The 22,001-nt window shown below is 54.4% G+C and overlaps 1 protein-coding gene across 1 annotated transcript in view; it reads left to right on the top strand.

Annotated features, from left to right (window-relative positions):
- The window catches only part of POLR1A (RNA polymerase I subunit A), an 80,065-nt gene that overhangs the window by 52,350 nt on the left and 5,714 nt on the right, over positions 1–22,001 (top strand). Inside the window, exons 17-28 of the mRNA XM_005662406.3 lie at positions 2,235–2,317; positions 2,439–2,597; positions 4,066–4,164; positions 5,617–5,769; positions 7,116–7,198; positions 9,604–9,769; positions 10,586–10,807; positions 11,641–11,855; positions 13,230–13,397; positions 14,250–14,385; positions 14,862–15,019; positions 20,247–20,373. Of these exons, the coding sequence (XP_005662463.2) occupies positions 2,235–2,317; positions 2,439–2,597; positions 4,066–4,164; positions 5,617–5,769; positions 7,116–7,198; positions 9,604–9,769; positions 10,586–10,807; positions 11,641–11,855; positions 13,230–13,397; positions 14,250–14,385; positions 14,862–15,019; positions 20,247–20,373 (1,769 nt within the window). The remainder of the gene's footprint in view (positions 1–2,234; positions 2,318–2,438; positions 2,598–4,065; positions 4,165–5,616; positions 5,770–7,115; positions 7,199–9,603; positions 9,770–10,585; positions 10,808–11,640; positions 11,856–13,229; positions 13,398–14,249; positions 14,386–14,861; positions 15,020–20,246; positions 20,374–22,001) is intronic.

A 22,001-nucleotide genomic window follows, 5' to 3' on the forward strand; every position in this document is an offset into this window, starting at 1 on the left:
TGGGAATCATCCAGCCGACAAGACCACTGATGTTGGGAGGGAGACGATGCCTGGACTGGCTCTCGAGCAGACCCAGGCCAGTGGCCTGCCACAGCCAGAGTTTGCTGGTTGGCCTACAGTGGAGCCTGCGTAATTATATAATATATATTAATTGTGGAAAAGTCCAGACAAATACATGAGAATAATTTAACATCACCCAGCATTCAATTGCCAGAGATAACCACCAATATTGCTTTAATGTGTGTCTTTCTAGACCTTCCAAGTACAAACACATTCAGAAGAAATAAGATCCTATGCCATGTAATGTTTTGGGATCTGCTTTTCCTCCCCGCTCCCCAACCTCATTTCCAAATGTATTTGATAAATGTCCTTTTGGGCGAGCTGATAGAAACCAACCTCTTCAGGTCTCTGGCTACAGTTCTCGTTGTGGAGGTGTGCTGTAATTTAGGTAACCAGTTCCTGCTGTCAGACTAAGCTCTTTCTTGGTTTTCACTGTATTGCTGGGATGAGCACCCTTCAACAAATACCTTTAAAAACAAAGGTAGAGGGAGTTCCATTGTGACTCAGCGGTAACAAACCTGACTAGTATCCATGAGGACACATGTTTGATCCCTGGCCTCGCTCAGTGGATTAAGGATCCGGCCTTGCCATGAGCTGTGGTGTAGCTCATAGACATGGATCAGATCTGGCATTGCTGTGGCTGTGGTGTAGGCCAGCAGCTGCAGCTCTGATTCGACCCCTAGCCTGGGAACCTCCATATGCCACGGGTGCGTCCCAAAAAAAGGCACATAAATAAATAAATAAATAAGTAAATAAAATTTTTTTTAAAGTAGAGAAAGATCCCACACCCAGACCATGGCGAGGACCAGGCCTAACCAGCCAGACTCACAGCTCAGCTTAGCAGATGGTATGAGGAGAAATTGGTCCCCTGGGTACAGAGGCCGTCTGGTGCCATGAGACTGAGAGAGTGGGGCCAGGCTGGGCATTGAGCTCTGAGAGGAGGCAGGACTAGTGGTGGTGCCGTCCAGCCCTCAGGGCCGAGGTTGCTGAAGGGACGGTAGGGCGACCTGGACTGGAAGGACCCACTCTCATGGTTGTGGCTTCCCCGCAGAGGGAAGGTTTCTTCCCCTTGCCACTCACACGGGTTCTTCAGTGGCCCTCCAGCTTCGGGGCCCTGCGTCCGGAGGTCCCAGCATCTTCTCCCTGCTCTTGAGAGCAGTGCAGCCTTTGTGGCCTTTCCTGCTCAGGTTTTGGCTGAGGGACCTTGGAGTCCAGTAGCTCTCAGATATAAACAGAAAATAGTTAATGAAAGATGTCCTACCCCAAGTGAAGCATTCCTCAGTCCTTTGAAGCTGGAAGGACAGGCTTGGCTGGAAGCGACCCCTTTGAAGCCAGGAGGACAGGCTTAGCTGAAGTGACCCAGGCTTTCCTCCTCCCGGAGCACTGGAGGGGGCTCTGTGGTGGTGGTCTCTGTCCCCCAGGCCTGAGGGGGACTCTGCGGTGGTGGTCTCTGTCCCCCAGGCTTGAGGGGGACTCTGCGGTGGTGGTCTCTGTCCCCCAGGCTTGAGGGGGACTCTGCGGTGGTGGTCTCTGTCCCCCAGGCTTGAGGGGGACTCTGCGGTGGTGATCTCTGTCCCCCAGGCTTGAGTATATCTGTGTATCTGCACATGCGTTCCATCAGCTCTAGAGGATGGTCACTGCCACGTGTGACCTCTAGGGGTCAAAACCAAGGTGTCCTCTCCCGCCCTCTCTTCTTTTCTCAAACTTAAACCTCTTCATCTCTGGCCTCCTCATCTAGCATGTATTGATTCAGTGGCGGGAGTGGAGCTGGTAGCTAAGAGCACAGCTGGGGTCTTGAGCCTGGGTTTACTGTCTATCTCTGTAAGCTTAGCCTCAAGTTTAAGCCTTAGTTTTGTCCTTCGTAAAGCACTAAACAGTTGGGAGTTCTCTTGTGGCACAGTGGATGAAGAATCCGGCATTGCCACTGTAGTGGCACAGGTTCGACCCCTGGCCAGGGAACTTTTGTATGCTGTGGGCCTGCCCCCCGCCCCAAAAAGGTAATAAGCATGTAAGAGGTGGTGGCAGTCTCTTAATGATGGTGTGACCGTCACTGTCATTATTCAGGGGCTTCCTGCATGTGTGGCTCCATGCTCCATGTCCTGATCTCACCACGTTTACAGCCTGGTGAGGAGTCAGGCCCGGTCCCATCCAGGCTTGTCTGTTTCACTTTACAGGCGTGGAGGACATTTTGGTCAAGCCGAGGGCTGATGTCCGGAGACACAGGATCATTGAAGAGTCCACCCGCTGTGGTCCCCGGGTGAGGAGGGCCTGGGAGTCTGCCACCTGCGTGGGGGGAGGGAGGGTTCCCACGGGGGGAGCCCCTGCCCCCCTCCCTTGGCTGTAGCCAGCCCCCCAACGTGTTCCTTTTCTCATTTTAGGCTGTCAGGGCCGCATTAAACTTGCCAGAAGCGGCATCGTGTGATGAAGTCCGAGGGAAATGGCAGGATGCCCATCTGAGCAAAGACCAGAGGGATTTTAACATGATTGATCTGAAGTTCAAGGAGGAAGTGAACCATCACAGCAATGAAATTAACAAGGTTAGCCCAGCAGCATGTGCACTTACCACCACCACTTTGGATGCTGGTTTTTACAAAAATTACATTTTGATTCTCACCCTGGGCCCTTTGGAGCAGTGTGGCCGTTTAATAGCTGACTAGATGAGATTAGAGGTGGGGTGGGTGGAATTGCTTGTTTTGAAAAGCCCAGGGCTTTGTTCCCTCACCCAATTATGGTCTGGAAAGGCCTTTGATGAATGCTAAGAGAGATGGTGTTGCATTGTTTTTCACTTTAAATGCTTGTATTTTGGGGTGACTGCATCACAGGGGACTGTGGGGGACAGTGGCAGCGGCAGCATGAAGGATCAGAAACACCAGCGCTGCTTGTGTAGGGAGGTGGGGTGAAGGCCCAGGTTGGGATCCTGCCCCTGCCACACACTTGCTGTGTAATTTCAGGCCTTTTGTGAAGTGAACAGGCCTCCTGAGGTGGGGTTGGGAAGAGCACCTGCCTCCTGAGGGTGGCGCTGAGGGGATTCAGGAGCTCAAATGCACAGTACTCTGGGCGAGGGGTGAGCACTCTGCAAGGCCTCCAAAGCCCCTTCCTCCAGCCGAGAAAGGAGGGGGAAGTCTCCGCACAGGGCAGCGCACCTGGCCTGCACCCTGCTTTCTGGGCCTTGAGGCCCCCCTGAGGAGGAGGAGAGGAAGTGAGGTCGGCACGCAGCAGAATCAGTGTTTGCTTGTGCAGCTCCCTGGCTGGCTGTCAGTGTCCCTTCGGCTGCTAAGAATACAGACCCCATTGGTAGAGTTCCATGCTTAGAGGTGTGGTCAGAGGAGCATTCCCAGCACCCCATGAACCAGGAGGCTCAGTTCCAGGACTGCTGGGGGTGCTGCAGGTGGGGCGTTGTCTCAGAAGCATTTCAGGATTGCTTCTTCCTCCATCTCTTCCCACCCGTCGGCCTCTCCTGCATGGGGCTGGGTCTCCGCAAGCCTAGGCAGAGGCTCGGACAGCCTCAGAGCTACCCCACCACCATCTCCTCCATCCACCTGGGGCTTTGCCCACTTCCACTGGCCCTGGAGCAGAAGCAAGGCTCCAGCTTGGTGCTTGGGCAGCGTGTTGGGAATCGTGAGTGTGGCACAGACTCATCATCACAGGCCCAGGCCAGGCTCTGCTAGGCCAGTTCCCGATGGCATTGCCTTAGGTTTTATTTCTAACCGGCTGCTTTTCAGAATCACAAACTGGATGTACTGGCCCCTCTCCAACTCGTTCCCGGCTCCCTAGCAGAGGCGCCAAGAGAGCGCAGTGCCCAGGACCATCTGTTAGACATCACTCTAGGGCTTCTCGCAAAAGGGTTGATTCCGGATGAGACTTCTTCTTACCCGGAATGGGATCCGGCTGGCACTCCTCTCCAGATAAAGAGTCTGAGTCGGCTTGTGCCGCCTGGACTTAGCCTCTCAACCTGGGATTCCCGAGGGAGTGAGTCACTGACCGACATGTATGTTCAATCCACAGGCGTGCATGCCTTTGGGCCTGCACAGACAGTTCCCAGAGAACAACTTGCAGATGATGGTCCAGTCGGGAGCCAAGGGTTCAACTGTGAACACCATGCAGGTGCGCCCAGGCGGGCTGGCTGGTCTGCAGAAGGGTGGGCGGGCTCTGCAGGAGGCCCTCTTCAGATTTGTTTCTGTTTTTAAAAGGAACCACATTCCATACAAAGTGGGGCAAGTCCTGAAAAACACAGCGATATATAGAAATCAGTACAGGAGCTTAACCACGGTTAACGTGCCAGTGTTACAGACAGTGTGGATGTAAACATCCAGCTATTAATATTTGTCACACAGATATATATTGTAACTTTACATACTGTATTATCATACGTATTCATATTCTATATAGACATTGCGTGTGTGTATATATATGTATACTATATATATATATATATATATATATATAGTCTTAGCTGAGATCCTGAAATTTTGCATGATGTGCTTTTTCCATTTAGTCTAACATTATAGGCATTGTCCTAGAGATTTCTTAACCTTTAATTTTTGGCTCATTATCTCCTCAGATTAGTGCAGTGCTGTCGAAGCAGGTCACAAATTTTAACAACTTTTTTTTAATCTTGACCTTGAAAAGGTCTTAAGCACCATTTCATTGTTTACTGAATAGAGAGGAGCAATAGCAGTGGGCTTAAAAGGACTGGAGAGGAGTTCCTGTTGTGGTTCAGTGGGTTATGAATGCAGCTAGTACCGTTGAGGACGTGGGTTCGATCCCGGGCCCCACTCAGTGGGTTAAGGACCCGGTGTTGCTGTGATCTGTGGTGTAGGCTTGGATCTGGCATTGCTGTGGCTGTGGCGTAGGCCGGCAGCTGTAGCTCCGAGTTGACCCCTAGCCTGGGAACTTCCATATACTGGGGGCGAGGCCCTAAAAAGAAGAAATTAAAAAAAAAATGCTGGAGGCCATCAGGAAGCCCTTTTGATTAAGTAAAATCCAGACATGCAGCTCTCCCCACCCGACACCCCAGGGTATTAGTCGGCAGTTATATTCTCTTCTGGCCTTAGAATGTTATTTTTTGTTTCGGGTTTTTTTTGGCTGCCCCTCTGTCAAAGTTCCCAGGCCAGGGATTGAACCCTTGCCACAGCAGTAACCAGAGCCACAGCAGTGACAATGCTGGATCCTTAACCCACTGAGCCACCAGGGAACTCCAGGCCTTGGAATGTTGAGGATCACAATCAACTATATTTCCTGTTAGTCTCAGTGTCCCCACTGGGACTAGGTGGTCCCTTCTGGGTGTGACACATAATGCTTCTGAAATGTTTTTTACAAAAACCACTCATCTTCAACTGACCCCAAATGTGAAAGATCCAATCAGTTAACTAGTGGAAGACAGTTATTTTCTGGAAGCCTAAGCTCTCCTGATTCCTTTAGAAATCGAGGATGGCCTTCAGGAACTCAGCATCTGTGCTTTTTCTCTGGAAGAGCAGGCCCCTGTACCCCAGGGGACAGCCTGCTGTTTAATGCCCGTGTGGATCCTCAGTTCCCTGTGGGCTTCTTGTCTCGCAGATCTCGTGCCTGCTGGGTCAGATCGAACTGGAAGGCCGGAGACCCCCACTGATGGCATCCGGCAAGTCTCTGCCCTGCTTCGAGCCTTATGAGTTCACCCCCAGGGCTGGCGGCTTCGTCACTGGCAGATTCCTTACAGGCATCAGGCCTCCTGTATGTATTCTGGTTTGTTCTGGCTTTTCTCGTTTCCAGCCTCGATAGTAGGGGGCCTATGACCTTCACCAACACCTATAAGCAAGGACAGTGAGGGAGTAAGTGCCAGGCCATCCCTGCTTACCCACCAGACCCCAGGGCCCGTGAGAACCCTAAAGACATGACCATGTCCTGTTCCCTTATAACGCTGAGCCCTGCATGGTACCTGGCATGTCGCGGGCTGAGGAAGCGATGCTGGTTAATGGAAAGATGAATGAGCTCCATCCCAGCTCCCCCTTCCCGCGGGATGTCCTCTCTCAGCCGGTGCTTACCTGCATCTGAAGGCAGCTGCGGGAGGGGAGGCCCCTCACCAGGTGCTCTCCGTTGCCAGAGGAGCTCCGCAGAGATTTATTTCACAGGGCCCTCCTAGGAGGACCGCCCATGGCTCCTCCTTGACACTGGGAAGAGTAACCGGCTGCAGCTGTAGCAAATGCCTGGTTCTTCCTCATCAGCAACAGAACTCTCCCCTAGAGAAAGGTTTTCTCCTCACCCGTGTCGGAAATGGCTTTTTGAGTGTCAGTACCTTCCGTTGCCTGGTCTAGTGCGTCTCTGCAAGGACACCTGTCGTGATCAGACAACTAAGTCCGGGTTGTGAATGGGACCGACTCTTTGTGTCAAGGCCCTGGCTGCACCCAGGGCTCCCCCCTCATCCCACACAGACTCCGCAGGGGTCGTCTGTGGCCTCTGGCAGAGGATGGTGGAGAACTGACGTAGACCGGAGGTTTGTAAACTGTGGTTATGACCCCTTAGTGAATCCTGAAGTCATCATAATAAATAGCGATGGGCCTTTATGTAATGAAGGAGAATAGGGTGGTAAAGCAGCAGAGTGAGGGATGGGGTCCTTTCATAAAGTTTTCATTGAGGTCTTTGTCTTTGCATGTGTGTGTGTGTACACACGAGTGTATTTCACATTGTAGAAGAGTTTGGAAGATACTCCATTCCTCTGTTAACACTGTTGGGAGCAGAATTCAGTCATGTAGCCTGGACTGAGCAGTGACAGGGTGCCCATGCCATTTCTGTCTACAGAGTGGGGTGTGGCATGGAGAACAGACTGCACGTGTGTGGGCAGAGCCCCCAGCTCCTGGGGTGGGAGCTGGCACTGCTCCTACGCTTGTCCCTTTGCTTTCGGGCAGGATGAGACAGGTCACTCCAGGGGAGGCCGGAAGTCCTGGGGGCTATGGGAACCGGCAAAGCCAAGGGCCCTAGGAGATCAGGCCAGGCTGCTAGGGGCGTTGGCCCGAGCCGCCCTCCAGGAAGCATGCTGTCCTCACTGCCACCCCTGGGACCTGGTCCCACTTCTCCCACAGGAGTTCTTCTTCCACTGCATGGCCGGGCGAGAGGGGCTGGTGGACACTGCGGTGAAGACCAGCCGCTCGGGCTATCTCCAAAGGTAAAGGGCACCTGCTCCACCGCCTTAGGGTCCATCCATTCACCTCTGTCATCTTTCACGTTTTCACTGACAATTCACTTAAGAGCCTTTTGGATGAAAAAAACTTTTAAGGAATTCCCTCTGTGATGCAGTGGGTTAAGAATCCAACTGCAGCTATTTGGGTTACTGTGGAGGCAATGGGTTCGATCCCTGGCCCAGCACAGTGGGTTAAGGATCCAGTGTTTCTAAAGCTGTGGTTTGGATTTGATCCCTGGGCTGGGTACACATGCCATGGGTACAGAAAAAAAAAAAAAAAAAAAACCTAAAAGAATGTCCATGGGTGGCCCGAGACAGAAAATAGCAAGTATTCTTCCCCTTCTAAAGGGCTGGTAGTAGAGTTCCTGCTGTGGCACAGTGGAAATGAACCCAACTGGTACCATGAGGATGTGGGTTCAATCCCTGACCTCGCTTAGGGGCTAAGGATCCGGCGTTGCGGCGAGCTGTGGTATAGGTAGCAGATGCGGCTCGGATCTGGCTTTGCTAGGGCTGTGGTGTAGGCCGGCAGCTGCAACTCCAGTTCAACCCCTAGCCTGGGAACTTCCATATGCTGTGGATGCAGCCCTAAAAAGCAAAAAATTAAGGCTTGGTAGCATGTGAGCTCAGAGATTCATACTCAGGGCCTCTGCAACTGCAGATGTACCATCCCCTGGGGGAAAGATCCTGAGCTGGCACTCTGCCCTGGGAAGGTTCAGCAGCACAGCTGGTGGAGGGGGTACTCCATGCACTGGACGAGCTCCCTTTCTGAGGGGCCTGGATTCTAGGGCCAGATCCTCCCAAGGGCAGAGGTGACATCATGCCTCTAAACTCTTTTTTTTTTTTTTTTTGTCTTGTTGCCTTTTCTAGGGCTGCTCCTGCGGCATATGGAGGTTCCCAGGCTAGGGGTCTAATCAAAGCTGTAGCCGCTGGCCTACGGCACAGCCACAGCCACAGCAATGTGAGATCCGAGTCACGTCTGGGACCTACACCACAGCTCACAGCAACGCCGGATACTTAACCCACTGAGCGAGTCCAGGGATCGAACCCGCAACCTAATGGTTCCTAATCAGATTCGTTAACCACTGAGCCAGGACAGGAACTCCACGCCTCTAAACTCTTAAATCATTTGCAAATACCTGTGGAGTGTAGAAAAAGCTAGGAAACAAATGATTAAATAAGCGTGGGTGTGGCGGGAGTCCATGTGGGGTGGGAGTCCTCAAAGGCCATTCATTTGAAGGCAAAGCAGGAGGGAGGCGGGTACCAGGGATGCTGGCTGGAATGGAAGAGCAGTGGCCATTTCGGGCAAAGGGCACAGATTTCTGCAGGCTCCGACTGCGGGTGGAGGTTCATGGGGGAGAGGGTGAGTACAGTTGAGACTAGAGGGGCTGGAGGAGGCCAGCGCAATCACCCATGCCACCTCCTGAGGGTGGCGATGGAAGGGAAGAAGCTGACGTGGCAAGCACCCAGGGCAGGACATGTCTGACCCAGCTGGCTTTTTAGGCCCCGTGGCACTGCAGTGGCACGGGGTCCAGAAAACCAGATGCTGCATGGGGGGAGAGGAGGGGAGGCATGGCTGGTGTGAGGGGGCAGTGGCAGGATATGCAGGTGGATACGTTCCAGGGTGGGGGGCCTGAGGCTAGGGAGAGGCCTGGAGATGCAGCCTATGGGGCTGGTGCTGATGCTGAGAGCTGCAGCCCCAGGGGTGACCAGTGCCTCAGCATCTTTAGCAAAGGGGACCTGAGTGCCCAACACTAGCCTTGCCTGACCCAGGCTGTGTACCAGCAAGACAGTGTGATTAACGCTGAGCTCTGTCCTTGGAGCTCAGGGGAACAGTAGCTCCCAGGAACCTTCCTCTTAAGGTGGTAGGAGGAGAAGCCAAGGCAAGGTGCCAGAGAAGTAGGCTGAGGCCAGCCCTGGGGCCACAGAGGGAGAGGCTGAGGGAGGCAGCTGACCACTGGGAGCGCCGAGGAGGAAAGGCTCCGGCAGGGGTATCACGTCAGCATTTAGTTCCTAGTGTCCCCTTTGTCCTGACAAGCTCTGGGTTGATGGCATTGGATGGGGAGGCTGCCCCGCTGCTTTGCCTGCCTTGTGGACCTAAGGACACGGGTCCCCAGGGAGCTCTGCCATCCCAGAGAGGAAAAGGGCCAGCAGTTGCCCCGCAGCAGGGGCCGGAGATAGGAGCCAAGGCAGAGCAGAGGCAGCCAACTCCTCAGGCTGTGACCTCTGACGGGAGCAATGCCATAGGTCAGAGCCAGGGGCACGGGGGCCATCCTGCCCCGGAGGCTTGCTCAGCTGCAGTACAGTCCCCTTTCTGCCTTCCACCGCCCCGCCAGAGGCCGCCCTGTGAGGGGACGAGCCCAGTGGGCACTGAGCCGCTGGTGTCTGTACAGGTGCATCATCAAGCACCTGGAGGGGCTGGTCGTCCAGTATGACCTGACGGTCCGGGACAGCGACGGCAGCGTGGTGCAGTTCCTGTACGGGGAGGACGGCCTGGACATCCCCAAGACACAGTTCCTGCAGCCCAAGCAGTTCCCCTTCCTTGCCAGCAACTACGAGGTAGGACTGCCAACCCCCCGCGCCAGCGGGTGGTGGCCCGGGGCCGTGCGGTGGGCCTCCCACCCTGAGCTTTGCCACCCACTCAGAGTGGCTGCTAAAGTCTAGAGTGCGAAGAGCTTACAAGCACCAGGCGATGCCTTAACACCTGACATCTTCAGAGCCCCTCTGTTCTCTGTGAGGTGGCAGAGAGGCTCTCACTCTTCTAGAGCAACAGCCCCAAGTGGTTGTTGCTGCTGCCTGCTTCCCCCTCCCTGCAGCCTGGGTCTCAGGTGCTTCTTTCCCCATTTTATAGCTGAGGCGACTGAGGAAGAGCTTAAGTCACTGGCTGGGGCGGGGGGGTGCCAGGGCTTGTGTCTGCACCTGGGCTCTCTGACACACAGGCTCATGGTTTTCATACCTCACCTCGCTGCCCCAAGAGTGACTGTTAGTGAGCAGTCACTAACAGCCTGAGGGGTTGGCTGCCTTAGTCACTCCGTTTGGCAGATTGGGTGGTTGAAGCTGCCATGACCTCTCCAGGGTCGTACAACAGATGGTCAAATAGAAAGTTATGCCCCGAGGCTGGCTCCTCTCCACCTTGGCTCTTGTCTCCTCCTCCTTTCTTCCCTTTCTTCCCAGAAATTCCATGTTCTGGAAGGATTCTGAGTGTGCTGGTCTCTCCCCGTGAGCTCAGCTCCCAAGTCTGCTTGGCGCAGAGTTAGGCCCCGCCGAGAGGCATTGTGCAGGCTCCATACAGGCCACCGCCGAAGTTGCGTGAGGTGGCCCATGTGTCACGCCCACCCTCATCCCTTTTTGTTCTTGTGTGTGTGGTTCGTTTAGGTGATAATGAAATCGAAGCATCTCCGTGAGGTTTTATCCAAAGCAGAGCCCAAAAAAGCTCTCCGCCACTTCAGAGCCATCAAGAAATGGCAAAGCAGACATTCTAACTCCCTGCTGAGGGAGGGCGCCTTCTTGAACTATTCCCAGAAGATTCAGGCAGCTGTGAAAGCTTTGAACCTCGAGGGCGCAAACCAGAACGGCCGCAGCCCTGAGACTCACCAGGTGATTACTGCGGGCGATACTGGGGGCCGGGGCTTCAGGGATGAAGGTTTTTTCCTCCGTGGAAGGTACCAGTAACGAAGTGTGGTGTCCTTCGCTGTCAGTCAGGGAACAAATGGCACTCAAATAAGAATTTATAGAGGGAAATCTTTACAAAGGTGTGAGCAGGGTTTCAGGACGCTAACCGGGGCTGGAAAGGGGGGGTTCCCCACCTGCCGAAGGCAGGAACAGCCACCAGGAGTGGAGAGGGTGGTAGTGGGCAGAGGCCCTCAGCAGAGGCCCAGGCTCCTCAGAGACCCCCTAAGAGGAGCTAAGGAAAGATGCCCAGCCTCCCTCTCCTCCCACCCGCCCCTTTGCTCCTGGAACCTCCATCAGCCAAATGCAACTGGGTGCTATGGAACAGCTTTGGGGCATGGAGCATGTGAAAACCTGGATGGGGGACAAGCGGGGCTCCAGCACAGTCACCTGGCTTGTGACTGTGGCCTGGTTGCCCTGGGACAGCCCGGGCTTTGCCTCTCATGCCGGTATCATTAGTAGTAGCGCCCCACGTTACTCGACAAGAACCTGCTTGGACAGGAACTCCTGCAATCACCGTGCCTGTGCTTAAACAGGCTGGGACCAGTTGCTCAAAGTCATGGTCATGCAGTGCCCCCTGGGGTGGTTCAGTTTCTCCTCATTTTAAATGTCGAGATGCTTTTCTCATCGCAGTCAGGCTTCAGTCTCTTTCCCCCGCTCTCCTTTGAAGCCTTTGAGCTTCCTTCTCCTGCTGGGTGTCCCAGCAGAGAAGCCCCGTCCTGGTGTCCTCCAACCTGGCTGAGGCCCATCCTTCCTTTCAGGTGTTGAGGATGTGGAGTGAGTTGGATGAGCAAAGCCGAAGGAAATACCAGAAGAAGGCGGCTCCTTGTCCCGACCCCAGTCTGTCTGTGTGGCGCCCGGACATCTACTTCGCATCAGTGTCAGAAACGTTTGAGAAGAAGATGGATGACTACAGCCTTGAGTGGGCAGCCCAGGCAGAGAAGAGTCACGAGAAGTCGGAGCTCTCTCTCGAAAGGTAATGACGTTGACTCACCGCACAGCATGGACAGAGGGAGAGTCTGCTTCTCAGGCCCTTCCCCAGCCCAGCTGGCAGCCTCCTGGGTTCGAGAGTCCAGCAGGAGGGAGGGGAGTGAAGCAGAGGGCACCTTGCAAGCCCAGAGGGCTTCCGGATGGAGGGGAGCAGGTAGGCAGGAGTGCAGCCCTGACCTGGGCCAAGATGGAGGAGAGTGCACCTTGGGGACACAGACTTGCACAGGGGACCTTGCTCTGGAGTTTGGTGTGGTGGGCATGGCTAAGTGAGAGGGCATTGGCCAGCCCTGTGACCTGGGACACACCATCCTCTGCCCCGTGACGCCATGTCCCAGCCTTTCATTAGGGGTTGGGTCTGGTTATTCCAGTCACCCTTTGAGCTTCGGGTTTCAAAGCTCCATCGAAAAAGGACCACATGGAGTCCACAGCTTAGACTTGTTCACAAAAACATAAAACGGGAAAAAAACATCTCGGTCTAGGCAAGTGGGAAGCCAGGCGTGGACGGGCACTGAGCAGCAGTGGATTAAAACATCACAAATGAGAACTTCCCGTTGTGGTGCAGCAGAAACAAATCCGACTAGGATCCATGAGGATGTGGGTTTGATCCCTGGCCTCTCAGTGGGTTAAGGATCCAACATTGCTGTGAGCTGCAGTGTAGGTCACAGACGCCGCATGGATCGCAAGTTGCCTTGGCGGTGGCGTAGGCCGACAGCAATAGCTCCGATTCAGCCTCTAGCCTGGGACTTCCATATGCCACGGTTGCAGTCCTAAAAAAGCAAAAAACCGAAAAAAAAAAAAATCACAGATGCCCAGGGTGCATTCTTGGTGGCGGGGCATTGGGCTCTGAGTGGCTGGGTTGGATCATTCAGGGGGTCCCTCCTGCTCTGCTCTCTAAGCCTGGGCTGCAGAGCTGGAAGCCCCAGGTCATCTGCTGTAGCCTGGCTGCTCCGTTCCCACCTGCCCCACAGCGCCCCATATTTGCTTAGCGAACCTTTTCCTAGTTTGTACAGGGGGAGGTTAAGCCCTATCCAGGCTGTCACAGCTAGTGGGGGGAAAAAGAATCAACAAAGGAAAATGTGACCGGTGAGTGCACAAGCTCCGTGACATTCTCCAGGCAAATGTGAACGGTTAGAGCCTAGACATCTAGAGCTTCAGCCACCCAGCTGGGTGCTGTGTCATTTAGGGCATTTCAGGGTCATGGGCAGGACTTGAAGCTCAGAAGGACCAATTGCTTAGGGAAAACAAGGAAGAGGGAGAGGTAATGGGTCCACGCGCCCCGCTTTCATGGTGGTGCCACTGGCTCCCGAGAAGTGGGTGATGACTGTTCTCCTACTCCCCGCTGTCCCCGCCCCATCTCCAGGTTGAGGACTCTGCTGCAGCTGAAGTGGCAGCGCTCGCTGTGCGACCCAGGTGAGGCCGTGGGCCTGCTGGCCGCCCAGAGCATCGGGGAGCCCTCCACACAGATGACCCTGAACACCTTCCACTTTGCCGGCAGAGGCGAGATGAACGTCACCCTGGGCATCCCAAGGTGTGGGGCTGCACGGGCTGGGGTCTGTCCTAGCCCACCCCTGGGGAAAGAAATCACTTCATCAGAGCGTGTGTGAGCGTGTGCATGCATGCCAGTGAGACAGGGTCTCATCAAAGAGGGGGTCAGGGTTGGAATTTCTAGAGCCCAACTTTGCCTCTGGTTAGATCCATGCCCAAGCCTCTTAGAATCTCCATTTCTCTGTCTGCCAACTCCTCTGTGTAAGTTACCTGGGATGCTTGTGAAACCCCATGCTCCTGGATCGGCCCACATGGTTGCCCAACTTCCAGGGGCACCACTCACCTTGAGCGAGACCCGAAGTGGCCCTGGCCCTTCATGCAGAAGGGCGCACCCGGCTGGATAATGGTTCATGGGCGAGAGAATGGGAGTCACACTCACATGCCTGCCCGGCTGCTTTCTCGCTGAGTGACCCAGGCTCCCCAGCTTCCTCAACCTCGGGCTCTGTGGGAAGGAGGGCAGGGCCCACCGTGCACTCGGGCTATGTGGTTGGGCAGTGCACGGTCCCTGCACCCAGTGGGAGCGCTACGGATGCTGGTTCCCTTCCCTGCCGCTCTCATTCGTCTGATAAGTTCACGCGAGGCACACGTGACAGGGAACAAGGAGACGCAGCCCCATCCTCGAGGAGCCCTCGCTCCAGTGGAGGAAGCTGACGGGAGAGTCACTTGCTGTCACACACAGGGCCAGAGCTGGGACTCTCTGATCAGTCTGTTGCCTCTTGAGATCCCAGGGTCTCTCTCAGATCCCCAAAGACCTCTTGAGGTGTTTGGGAGAAAGACTCACAGAGATAGAGAATCCGAGTGCCCTCAGGATCGAGCCTGCCCGGTTCCCTGACAGGTTGAGGGAGATCCTCATGGTGGCCAGCGCCAACATCAAGACGCCCATGATGAGTGTGCCTGTGTTCAACACCAGGAGAGCGCTGAAGAAAGTGAAAAGCCTGAAGAAGCAACTCACCAGGGTGTGCCTCGGGGAGGTAACTGTCTCCCTGGGACAGCTGAAGGCACCTTCCCCTACGTCCCCTGCTCCGGGGAGAACAGCCTTTGCTACCTGCTCAGACCCTGGTCTCAGACTCCACCAATGAGAGGGAGGCTCTCTCTGCCAGGTGCTGGCTGGGGATGGATAGGGAAGCTTTCAAAGTCTTCTTTGGTTCTGCAGCATTCTTCTGTGCCTTAAAATTAAAGACGCTTCCTGGGTTAGCTTACCAGCCCTACTGAAGCCCACCCCCACTGCCTCAGGCCATTCTCTGGAAGTGAGACCTACAGGCTGAGGGTCCCATCCCATCCCCCCTGGGATCTGTCTACACCAGCAGAACTCATTGGAGTGTCGTCCAGGTTTTGGCTTGTGGTCCCAGCCCTTGTCCCCCCCCCAACTCAGGTTTCCCATAACCTGCTTGTAATGCTCAGCCCCAGGCATTGGGCAAGTTGGGTTCTCTTTGTTTCTCGGTTCTAGGTGTTGGAGAAAATTGACGTCCAGGAGTCCTTCTCTATGGGAGAGAAACAGGCCAAGTTCCGGGTGTATCAGCTGCGGTTTCAGTTCCTGCCATACGCCTGCTACCAGCAGGAGAAGTGCCTGAGACCCGAGGATATCCTGCACTTCATGGAAACAAGGTCAGGACTGGGGCCATATTTGTTGTTTGACTTTGTTGGTTTTTTTTTTTTTTAAGGCCACACTGGCGGCACATGGAAGTTCCCAGGCTAGGGGTCAGAGTGGAGCTACAGCTAACAGCCCACACCACAGCCACATCAACGCCAGATCCGAGCCACATCTGCGACCCACACTACAGCTCACGCAACGCCAGTTCCTTAACTTACTGAGTGAGGCCAGGGATCGAACCTTCATCCTCACAGACACTAGGCAGATTCCCTTCTGCTGCACCACAATAGGAACTCCCTGTTGTTTGACTTTGTTATTGACTTTGAGGGCTCCTGGCCACAGGACTCCCAGCGCCTGGGCGCTTTTGTCCAAATAAATCCTACAAGGCAAGTGTTCAGGAAAAACAGCAAGCCCTGAAGCCCAACCTGGAGCCCTCTCCTCTAAGCTGACTGGTGGACATGACCTCATTAACTACATTCTCCTCCCTGTACCCCCTTCTCGCTCGTCGATAACTCTTGTCTCCAGGGATTGTAGGCTTTAAGACGTGGAAGTGCATGTACCATAAAGAGAACGGAGCCCTGTCACATGAGGCCACTGTGCCACTGTGATGTCAGACCAGCACGTGCAGTCGTTCCTGATTCCTGATACATTTGTATTCTGTTAGGAATGAGCAGGGTACTGACCGCACGCTGCTCTTAAATCCAGTTCCATAACGGACATTACCCCCCGCTTCTTGGAGAAATCCTGGTTCCCTTCTGGGAGAGAGAGTGAATGTCCCTTTTCTCTCAAGTTCAAGTCTCTGTTGGACATTGGAAAGCACAGGTCATAGAGCTGAGTGCACAGGAGTAGGAGGGGGGTCACATCGGGGCTGGGGCAAGCCACAACACACCATCGCTTCTGACTTGCCAGCGGACCTTAAGTCATCATGGAGCACAGACTCAAATGGCTACAGGGCCTGCAGGTAACCAGGCCCGTGAGGCAGGGTAGGAGCCCCTGGCAGGCTTCAGAGCATGCCACCTGCCTCAGTGGCAGGGCCTCCTGATGCAAAATAGTAATAATAAGGGAGTTCCTTGGTGGCCTAGTGACTAAGGACCCAGTATTGTCACTGCTGTGGCTCTGGTTGCTGTTGTGGTGCAGGTTCAATCCCTGGCCCAGGAACTTTTGTATGCCCTGGTCAAGCCAGGGAAAAAAAGGGGAAAAAACCCATCTTCCTCCCCCACCCTCACCTCCCATCTTTGGTTGCTGGATTGCTTGCTTCTACTTTAAAATTTCTTAAGGTTCAGCAACTAATTCATCTCTCTTTTAAAAGCATGGTAAGGCCCAAATAGATCCTGTATATCAGTAGGATTTGGCCACAGACCACTGGCCACTGCCTCAATCTAGACCAGCTATCAGGTAGGTCCTCCAGAGGTGCTCAGAAGTAGAGAACTAGTGGCAGAGTAGAGGCAGACCGTCCCCTGCTCTCAGCCCACAGATACTTACTGAGCAATGCCCACTCACAGTCTAGTCCTGGGGCAACGTGGCAGGAGGGGTGACTCTTCTGCCACGGGGGCCCCTTCTTCCCTCTCACCTTGAAACTGTGAGCTGGCTGCTGGCCGGCAGGTCTTATAGTAGATGAGCTTGGAGGTGAACCCAGCTCTTTGGACATGGGGAGCTAGCCAAGCCAAGGGGAACACCTATGTCGCCCTTTGCCTGAGCCGAGGAGCCTTGTGTGATCAGAGAGCCCAGTGCACTCTGGGCCGTGTCACAAGAGACGTGTCTGCCCCGACCTACCGGCTTGTTAATTAATCAGAGGAGCATCGCTCCCAAGTGTGTCTCGTGTTTGGCCTGGCCAGGCAGCCCTTTCTAAGAGATGGGAATTAGGATCACATGGCCTCTTGAGAATTACCAAGAGCAGGCAGAGCTGAACCGTCTGCCCCATTTCTGTTGTCTCAGAAGTAGGCCGGCCAAGCAGGTAGGTCACATGAGGTGTCCACCAGGCTGTGCTTGGTCTTGTTTTATTTACATGAATTTGGGGAATTGAAAAGCCATCTCTTTTTAAATCTTTCTTTTTGGTGAGGGAGAGCCCTGGCTTCTCCCCAGTGGTGAAATACTTAGTTAGCTCCCACTTTGAATCTGGCTCATGCACTTGAAAAGCTGTGAGAAACAAGGCCCTGTGCAGTGGCCCTTGGGGAAGCTGCTCTGCCACCTGGGCGGAGTGGGCTGGGCCAGGGTGGTTGGTGTGTGATGGGTGCAGGGGGTGGGTCTGGGCAGCCAAGCAGCCACATGCAGGCCCTTACAGACCACACGGTGACAGGGGTGTGACTTCAGAAGAAGCTTTTTCTTTTTTCTTTCTCTCTTCCCTTCCCCCTCCTTCCCCTGTCATTGCCACCCCTTTTTCTCTCTCTTCCCCTTTGCTCTCCCTTTCTTCTCTTCTTTTGTCTGAACTGTGGGATCATGAGACTCTTTTGGCCACACTCACAGCATATGGAAGTTCCCAGGCTAGGGGCTGCAGCTGCCAGCCCACGCCACAGCCACAACAATGCGGGATCCGAGCTGCGTCTATGACCTATAGCACAGCTCACGGCAAATGCGGAATCCTTAACCCACTGAGGAAGGCCCAGGTTCGAACCTGTGTCCTCGTGGATACTAGTCAGGCTCTTCACTCACTGAGCCACAACAGGCACTTCTCATGGGACTCTTTTGACATAGATCGGAGAAAAAAAAAAGTAGCGACACAAAAGCACTTCCCTAGATGGAGACATACAAGCCTTGAAGGTCCCCTGAGTCTCTGTACTGGCGCCCACCCCTTCAGGGATGTGTGATGAATGGAAGCTTGGCTGGGGCAGAAGTGGAAAGAGCTGGGGTGTGTGTTCCAGCCTTGGGGCACTGGCTGTGAATTGCAAGTTGGCAGTCTGTAGTGGGAGCTTCTGTGAGTCTGACTCTGCAAACCACAGGTGGGGGAGCTGTTGGCAGGCCCTTTCTGAAACAGCTGCAGGTCCTGTTCCCCATGGGTAATTATTTACGTGGGAGGGAGGTTGCCGCAGCTGCCACTGCAGTTCCCCCTCATTGGCCACGTTCTGACCCACAGTACAACCTTCACCAGGCAGTCACCGGTTCCCTGGCCCTGGGCAGAATCACAGAAGGGCCAACCCTTGGCACCCCTGGGAGAATCCCGGCACACCCACCCTGCCACTAACCCATCAGGGTTCGTTGTACTTTATCGCTTCCTGTTGTGTTCTGCAAGTTTCCTGTTCACCACAAGCAGCAGGCCGGGTAGAGGGGACTCCCACGGGGGTTATTAGAGAAAGTCTCTTGGGGATTATTACATCTGTGCTTGAACCCCACCATGGGGGTGGGTACAGTTCTAGCAGCTCAAGGGTAAGCTGTGGGGAGCTGCTTGGCAGAGTCCAAGGCCTGAGCCAAAGGCCTAGAGGCACATAGGGTGGTGGGAGCAGGGGTGATGGGGGAGGCCAGCTGTGGGACCGGGGAAGAGCCTCAGAAGGGACAGCCCCTCAGCAGAGGGAGGGGATGAGCAGCCTCTGTGTGGCAGCGGGCCAGCCACACACCCCGTCGGGTTCATCGTGTAACAGTCTGTGGTCACGTGGGAGGGGTCCCACCGCACAGATGAGGTCAGGGCTCTCATCCATCTCGTCTCCAGACTCTGGCAGAACGGGAACTTTAACCAGAGCCTGTCCTTTCAGCCGCCCCCTCTTCCCAGTGGCAATGCATCTTTCTAAAGACATGCCAGGCTTCGAGCCCCCCACCCCCCAACCTGACCATCTTGTCCCTGTCTCCAGCGCCTGGTGACCAGGCTCCCCTGGACTGGTGAGGGAGGAGACTTTTTTTATGCCAATGGTAGAAACATCAGCAACACCACATACAACTTTTAAAAGTTGGAAAAAAAATATTGAGGAAGGAGAGTAGCAATCTTTTGCTTTTAATGAGCAAAACAGTAAACATGTAACCTGCCTGTTTCTCCAGTTAAGGCTCTAAGTGCCTGTCTTTTCATCCTTGCTTTATCCTCCGGGCTGGGCACTTGGTGGGCACATCCTAGGTGCTTGGAGGACACAGGCTGGCTGGCCGGGCAGATGAGGAACTGATCCTTTATGTAATTAGAAACAGTCTGTTTGGGTGTGCTGTCATGGTCTGATGAAAAAGATGGGCAAGAGGTTATATGAAGTGGGGCAGGGGGGCTGGATGAGGCCCCGAGGGAGCGAAAAACAGAAAACCCCAGACAGAAGGGGCCAAGAAAGGCTCTGCCTCAAGTTGGTCCTTTTATTTATTTATCTATTCATTTATTTATTGTCTTTTTAGGGCTGCACCTGCGGCATATGGAGGTTCCTAGGCTAGGGGTTGAATCCTGAGTTCCCCGGAGCTGCAGCTGCCAGCCTGCACCACAGCCACAGCAATGCAGGATCCGAGCCATGTCTGGGACCTACACCACAGCTCAGGACAATGCCAGATCCTTAACCCATAGAGTAAGGCCAAGGATCAGACCCCCTTACTCATGGATACTAACTGCTGAGCCACAACGGGAACTCCTCAAATTGGTCCTTTTAAATCAGTTTGCGTCTAACCTGTTGACATGATTTCCTGCCACAAAGAAAGTCATCCCTGTCTTGGAGGTTCTGATGAACTGTGCCCCCCCCATCCCCCGCCCCCAAGTTCTCATCAAATTGTGGGGGCTCCTGCACCAAGGAGACAGGAGTTGTCAGGCCCCAGCAGTGCCACCTCCTGGAGATGTGGCGGGCAGAGGGCGATCCTCACCGAGCCTGGACTCCCCTCTCCTGCAGCAGGTTCTGCTACCCTAGTTAGAGGGCGACTATGCACAGCAACAGCTGTCGCTTACTGAGCAGCCCCCCTGCCAGGTCTGGTGACAGGTCTCAGACATGGGGTTGTTTCTGATCTCTAGAGCAAGATGGCATGATACGTATTAATGCCCGCATTTCACAGACCAGGGGGGTTAAGCTCAGGAGACCACCCGGGGAGACCATGGCTATGCACCCTGGGAGGCAGGGCACGTGTTCCATCCAGGCCTGTGGGGTGTGGAACAGTGTTCCGTGTGGTGCCGTGTGCTGTTCAGAAACCTCCAGAGAACAAGTCAGCTGGCGGGAGAGGTGGGGTTTCCGTCTCCTGTGTATACCCCCAGCGTCACATCCATTGGGGTGGGATCCTTGGACAGAGCATCCTTCCTCCGCCACGAGGGGTGAGTGAAGGTGCTGGTACAGACTCGGCTGCATGGCTTCCTTTTCGTTTCAGATTCTTTAAAATTCTGATGGAATCCATCAAGAAGAAGAACAATAAAGCATCAACTTTTAGGAACGTGAACACACGGAGAGCTACCCAGCGGGATCTGGATGACTCTGGGGAGTCAGAGAGGACTCGGGTGAGTGAGTGACCCCCGGGGACCAGCCCAGGGAAGGTTTAGGGCTGGGAAGCCCATGGGGTGGCGACTCTCTGAGTCTACTCTCCTGGGAAGGCTCTGTGGCTGTCCTCGGTGCTCCTCCAGCCTCTTCCCCATGGTGGGTCGTCCTTCTGCTTACGTTGGGAGTTCTTTTCCTGGTTTTGTTTGCTCTGCCTTTGACCCACGTAGGCCCAGTGAACTGAGGCACACAGGGTACTGGGCAGGGACCAGAGAGGCACTTTGAAGCAGGGAAGTTGGGCTACAGGGACCAAAGAAGAAGGAGCCAGCAAAAAGCCATCGGAGGCAAAATAGTCCTGGAGTGATGACACCTCATCTGCCAAGAGATCCCGGGGCAATGTGGGGCAGGTCCCTGGGTGTCATCTGAGCCAGCGGCTGGTAGGGCTGTGCCCTGCCCAGGCAGGGGCACAGTGAAGACTGGTCCTTCCCTTCCCCGGCTTGGTGATCTCAACTGTGTCACCTCCCTGGGCCTAAAATGAGGATCTGGCCGAGACAGAGTACCAGGTCCCCTGCCCTGGGGTCTTCCAGTTGGCTCACTCAAGCACGAATGGGCATAGGATGTCTTCGAAAGGCTGCTCCGTCTCAATTCTTAAATCATCCGGAAGGAGACTATCAGGAATTAGGAGCCAAGGACAGAAGAGAGGTGTAACTAATTTCGTTTTTAAATGCTAAGACAGGAGTTCCCATTGTGGCTCAGCAGGTTAAGAACCCTGCTGAGCCACAGCAGGGAGTGGGGAGTTCCCATCTTGGCTCAGTGGTTAGCAGATCCAACTGGGAACCATGAGGTTGCAGGTTCGATCCCTGGCCTCGCTCGGTGGGTTAAGAATCCGGCATTGCTGTGAGCTGTGGTGTAGGTTGCAGGCACGGCTCGGATCCCGAGTTGCTGTGTCTGTGGCATAGGCCAACTGCTGTGGCTCCAATTAGACCCCTAACCTGGGAACCTCCACAGGCCGCGGGTGCAGCTCTAGAGAAGACAAAAAAAAAAAAAAAAAAAGACCCCGACATGGTGTCTGTGAGGATGTGAGTTCAATTCCTGGCCTTGCTCAGTGGATTAAGGATCAGCTGTTGCCACAAGCTTCTGCAGAGGTCTCAGACGCATCTCAGATCTGCTGTGGCTGTGGTGTAGGCCGGCAGCCGCAGCTCCAATTCTGCCCCTAGCCGGGGAACTTCCATGTGCTGCAGATGTGGCTGTGGAAAAAAAAAAATCCTTTGTCTTCATCTCCACCCATAACAAAAATATTTGGAACAGTATTAACACTACCTTCTTTTAATGACTTGGAAAGCTTTGGCACTTTTTTCTCCTTTTAATTTTTTTTTTTTGTCTTTTTGTTGTTGTTGTTGTTGTTGCTATTTCTTGGGCCGCTTCCGCAGCATATGGAGGTTCCCAGGCTAGGGGTTGAATCCGAGCTGTAGCCACCGGCCTACGCCAGAGCCACAGCAACGCGGGATCCGAGCCGTGTCTGCAGCCTACACCACAGCTCACGGCAACGCCGGATCGTTAACCCACTGAGCAAGGGCAGGGACCGAACCCGCAACCTCATGGTTCCTAGTCGGATTCGTTAACCACTGCGCCACAACGGGAACTCCCTCCT

This window comes from Sus scrofa, chromosome 3, assembly GCF_000003025.6.
Source record: "Sus scrofa isolate TJ Tabasco breed Duroc chromosome 3, Sscrofa11.1, whole genome shotgun sequence".
NCBI classification, from domain to species: Eukaryota; Metazoa; Chordata; class Mammalia; order Artiodactyla; family Suidae; genus Sus; species Sus scrofa.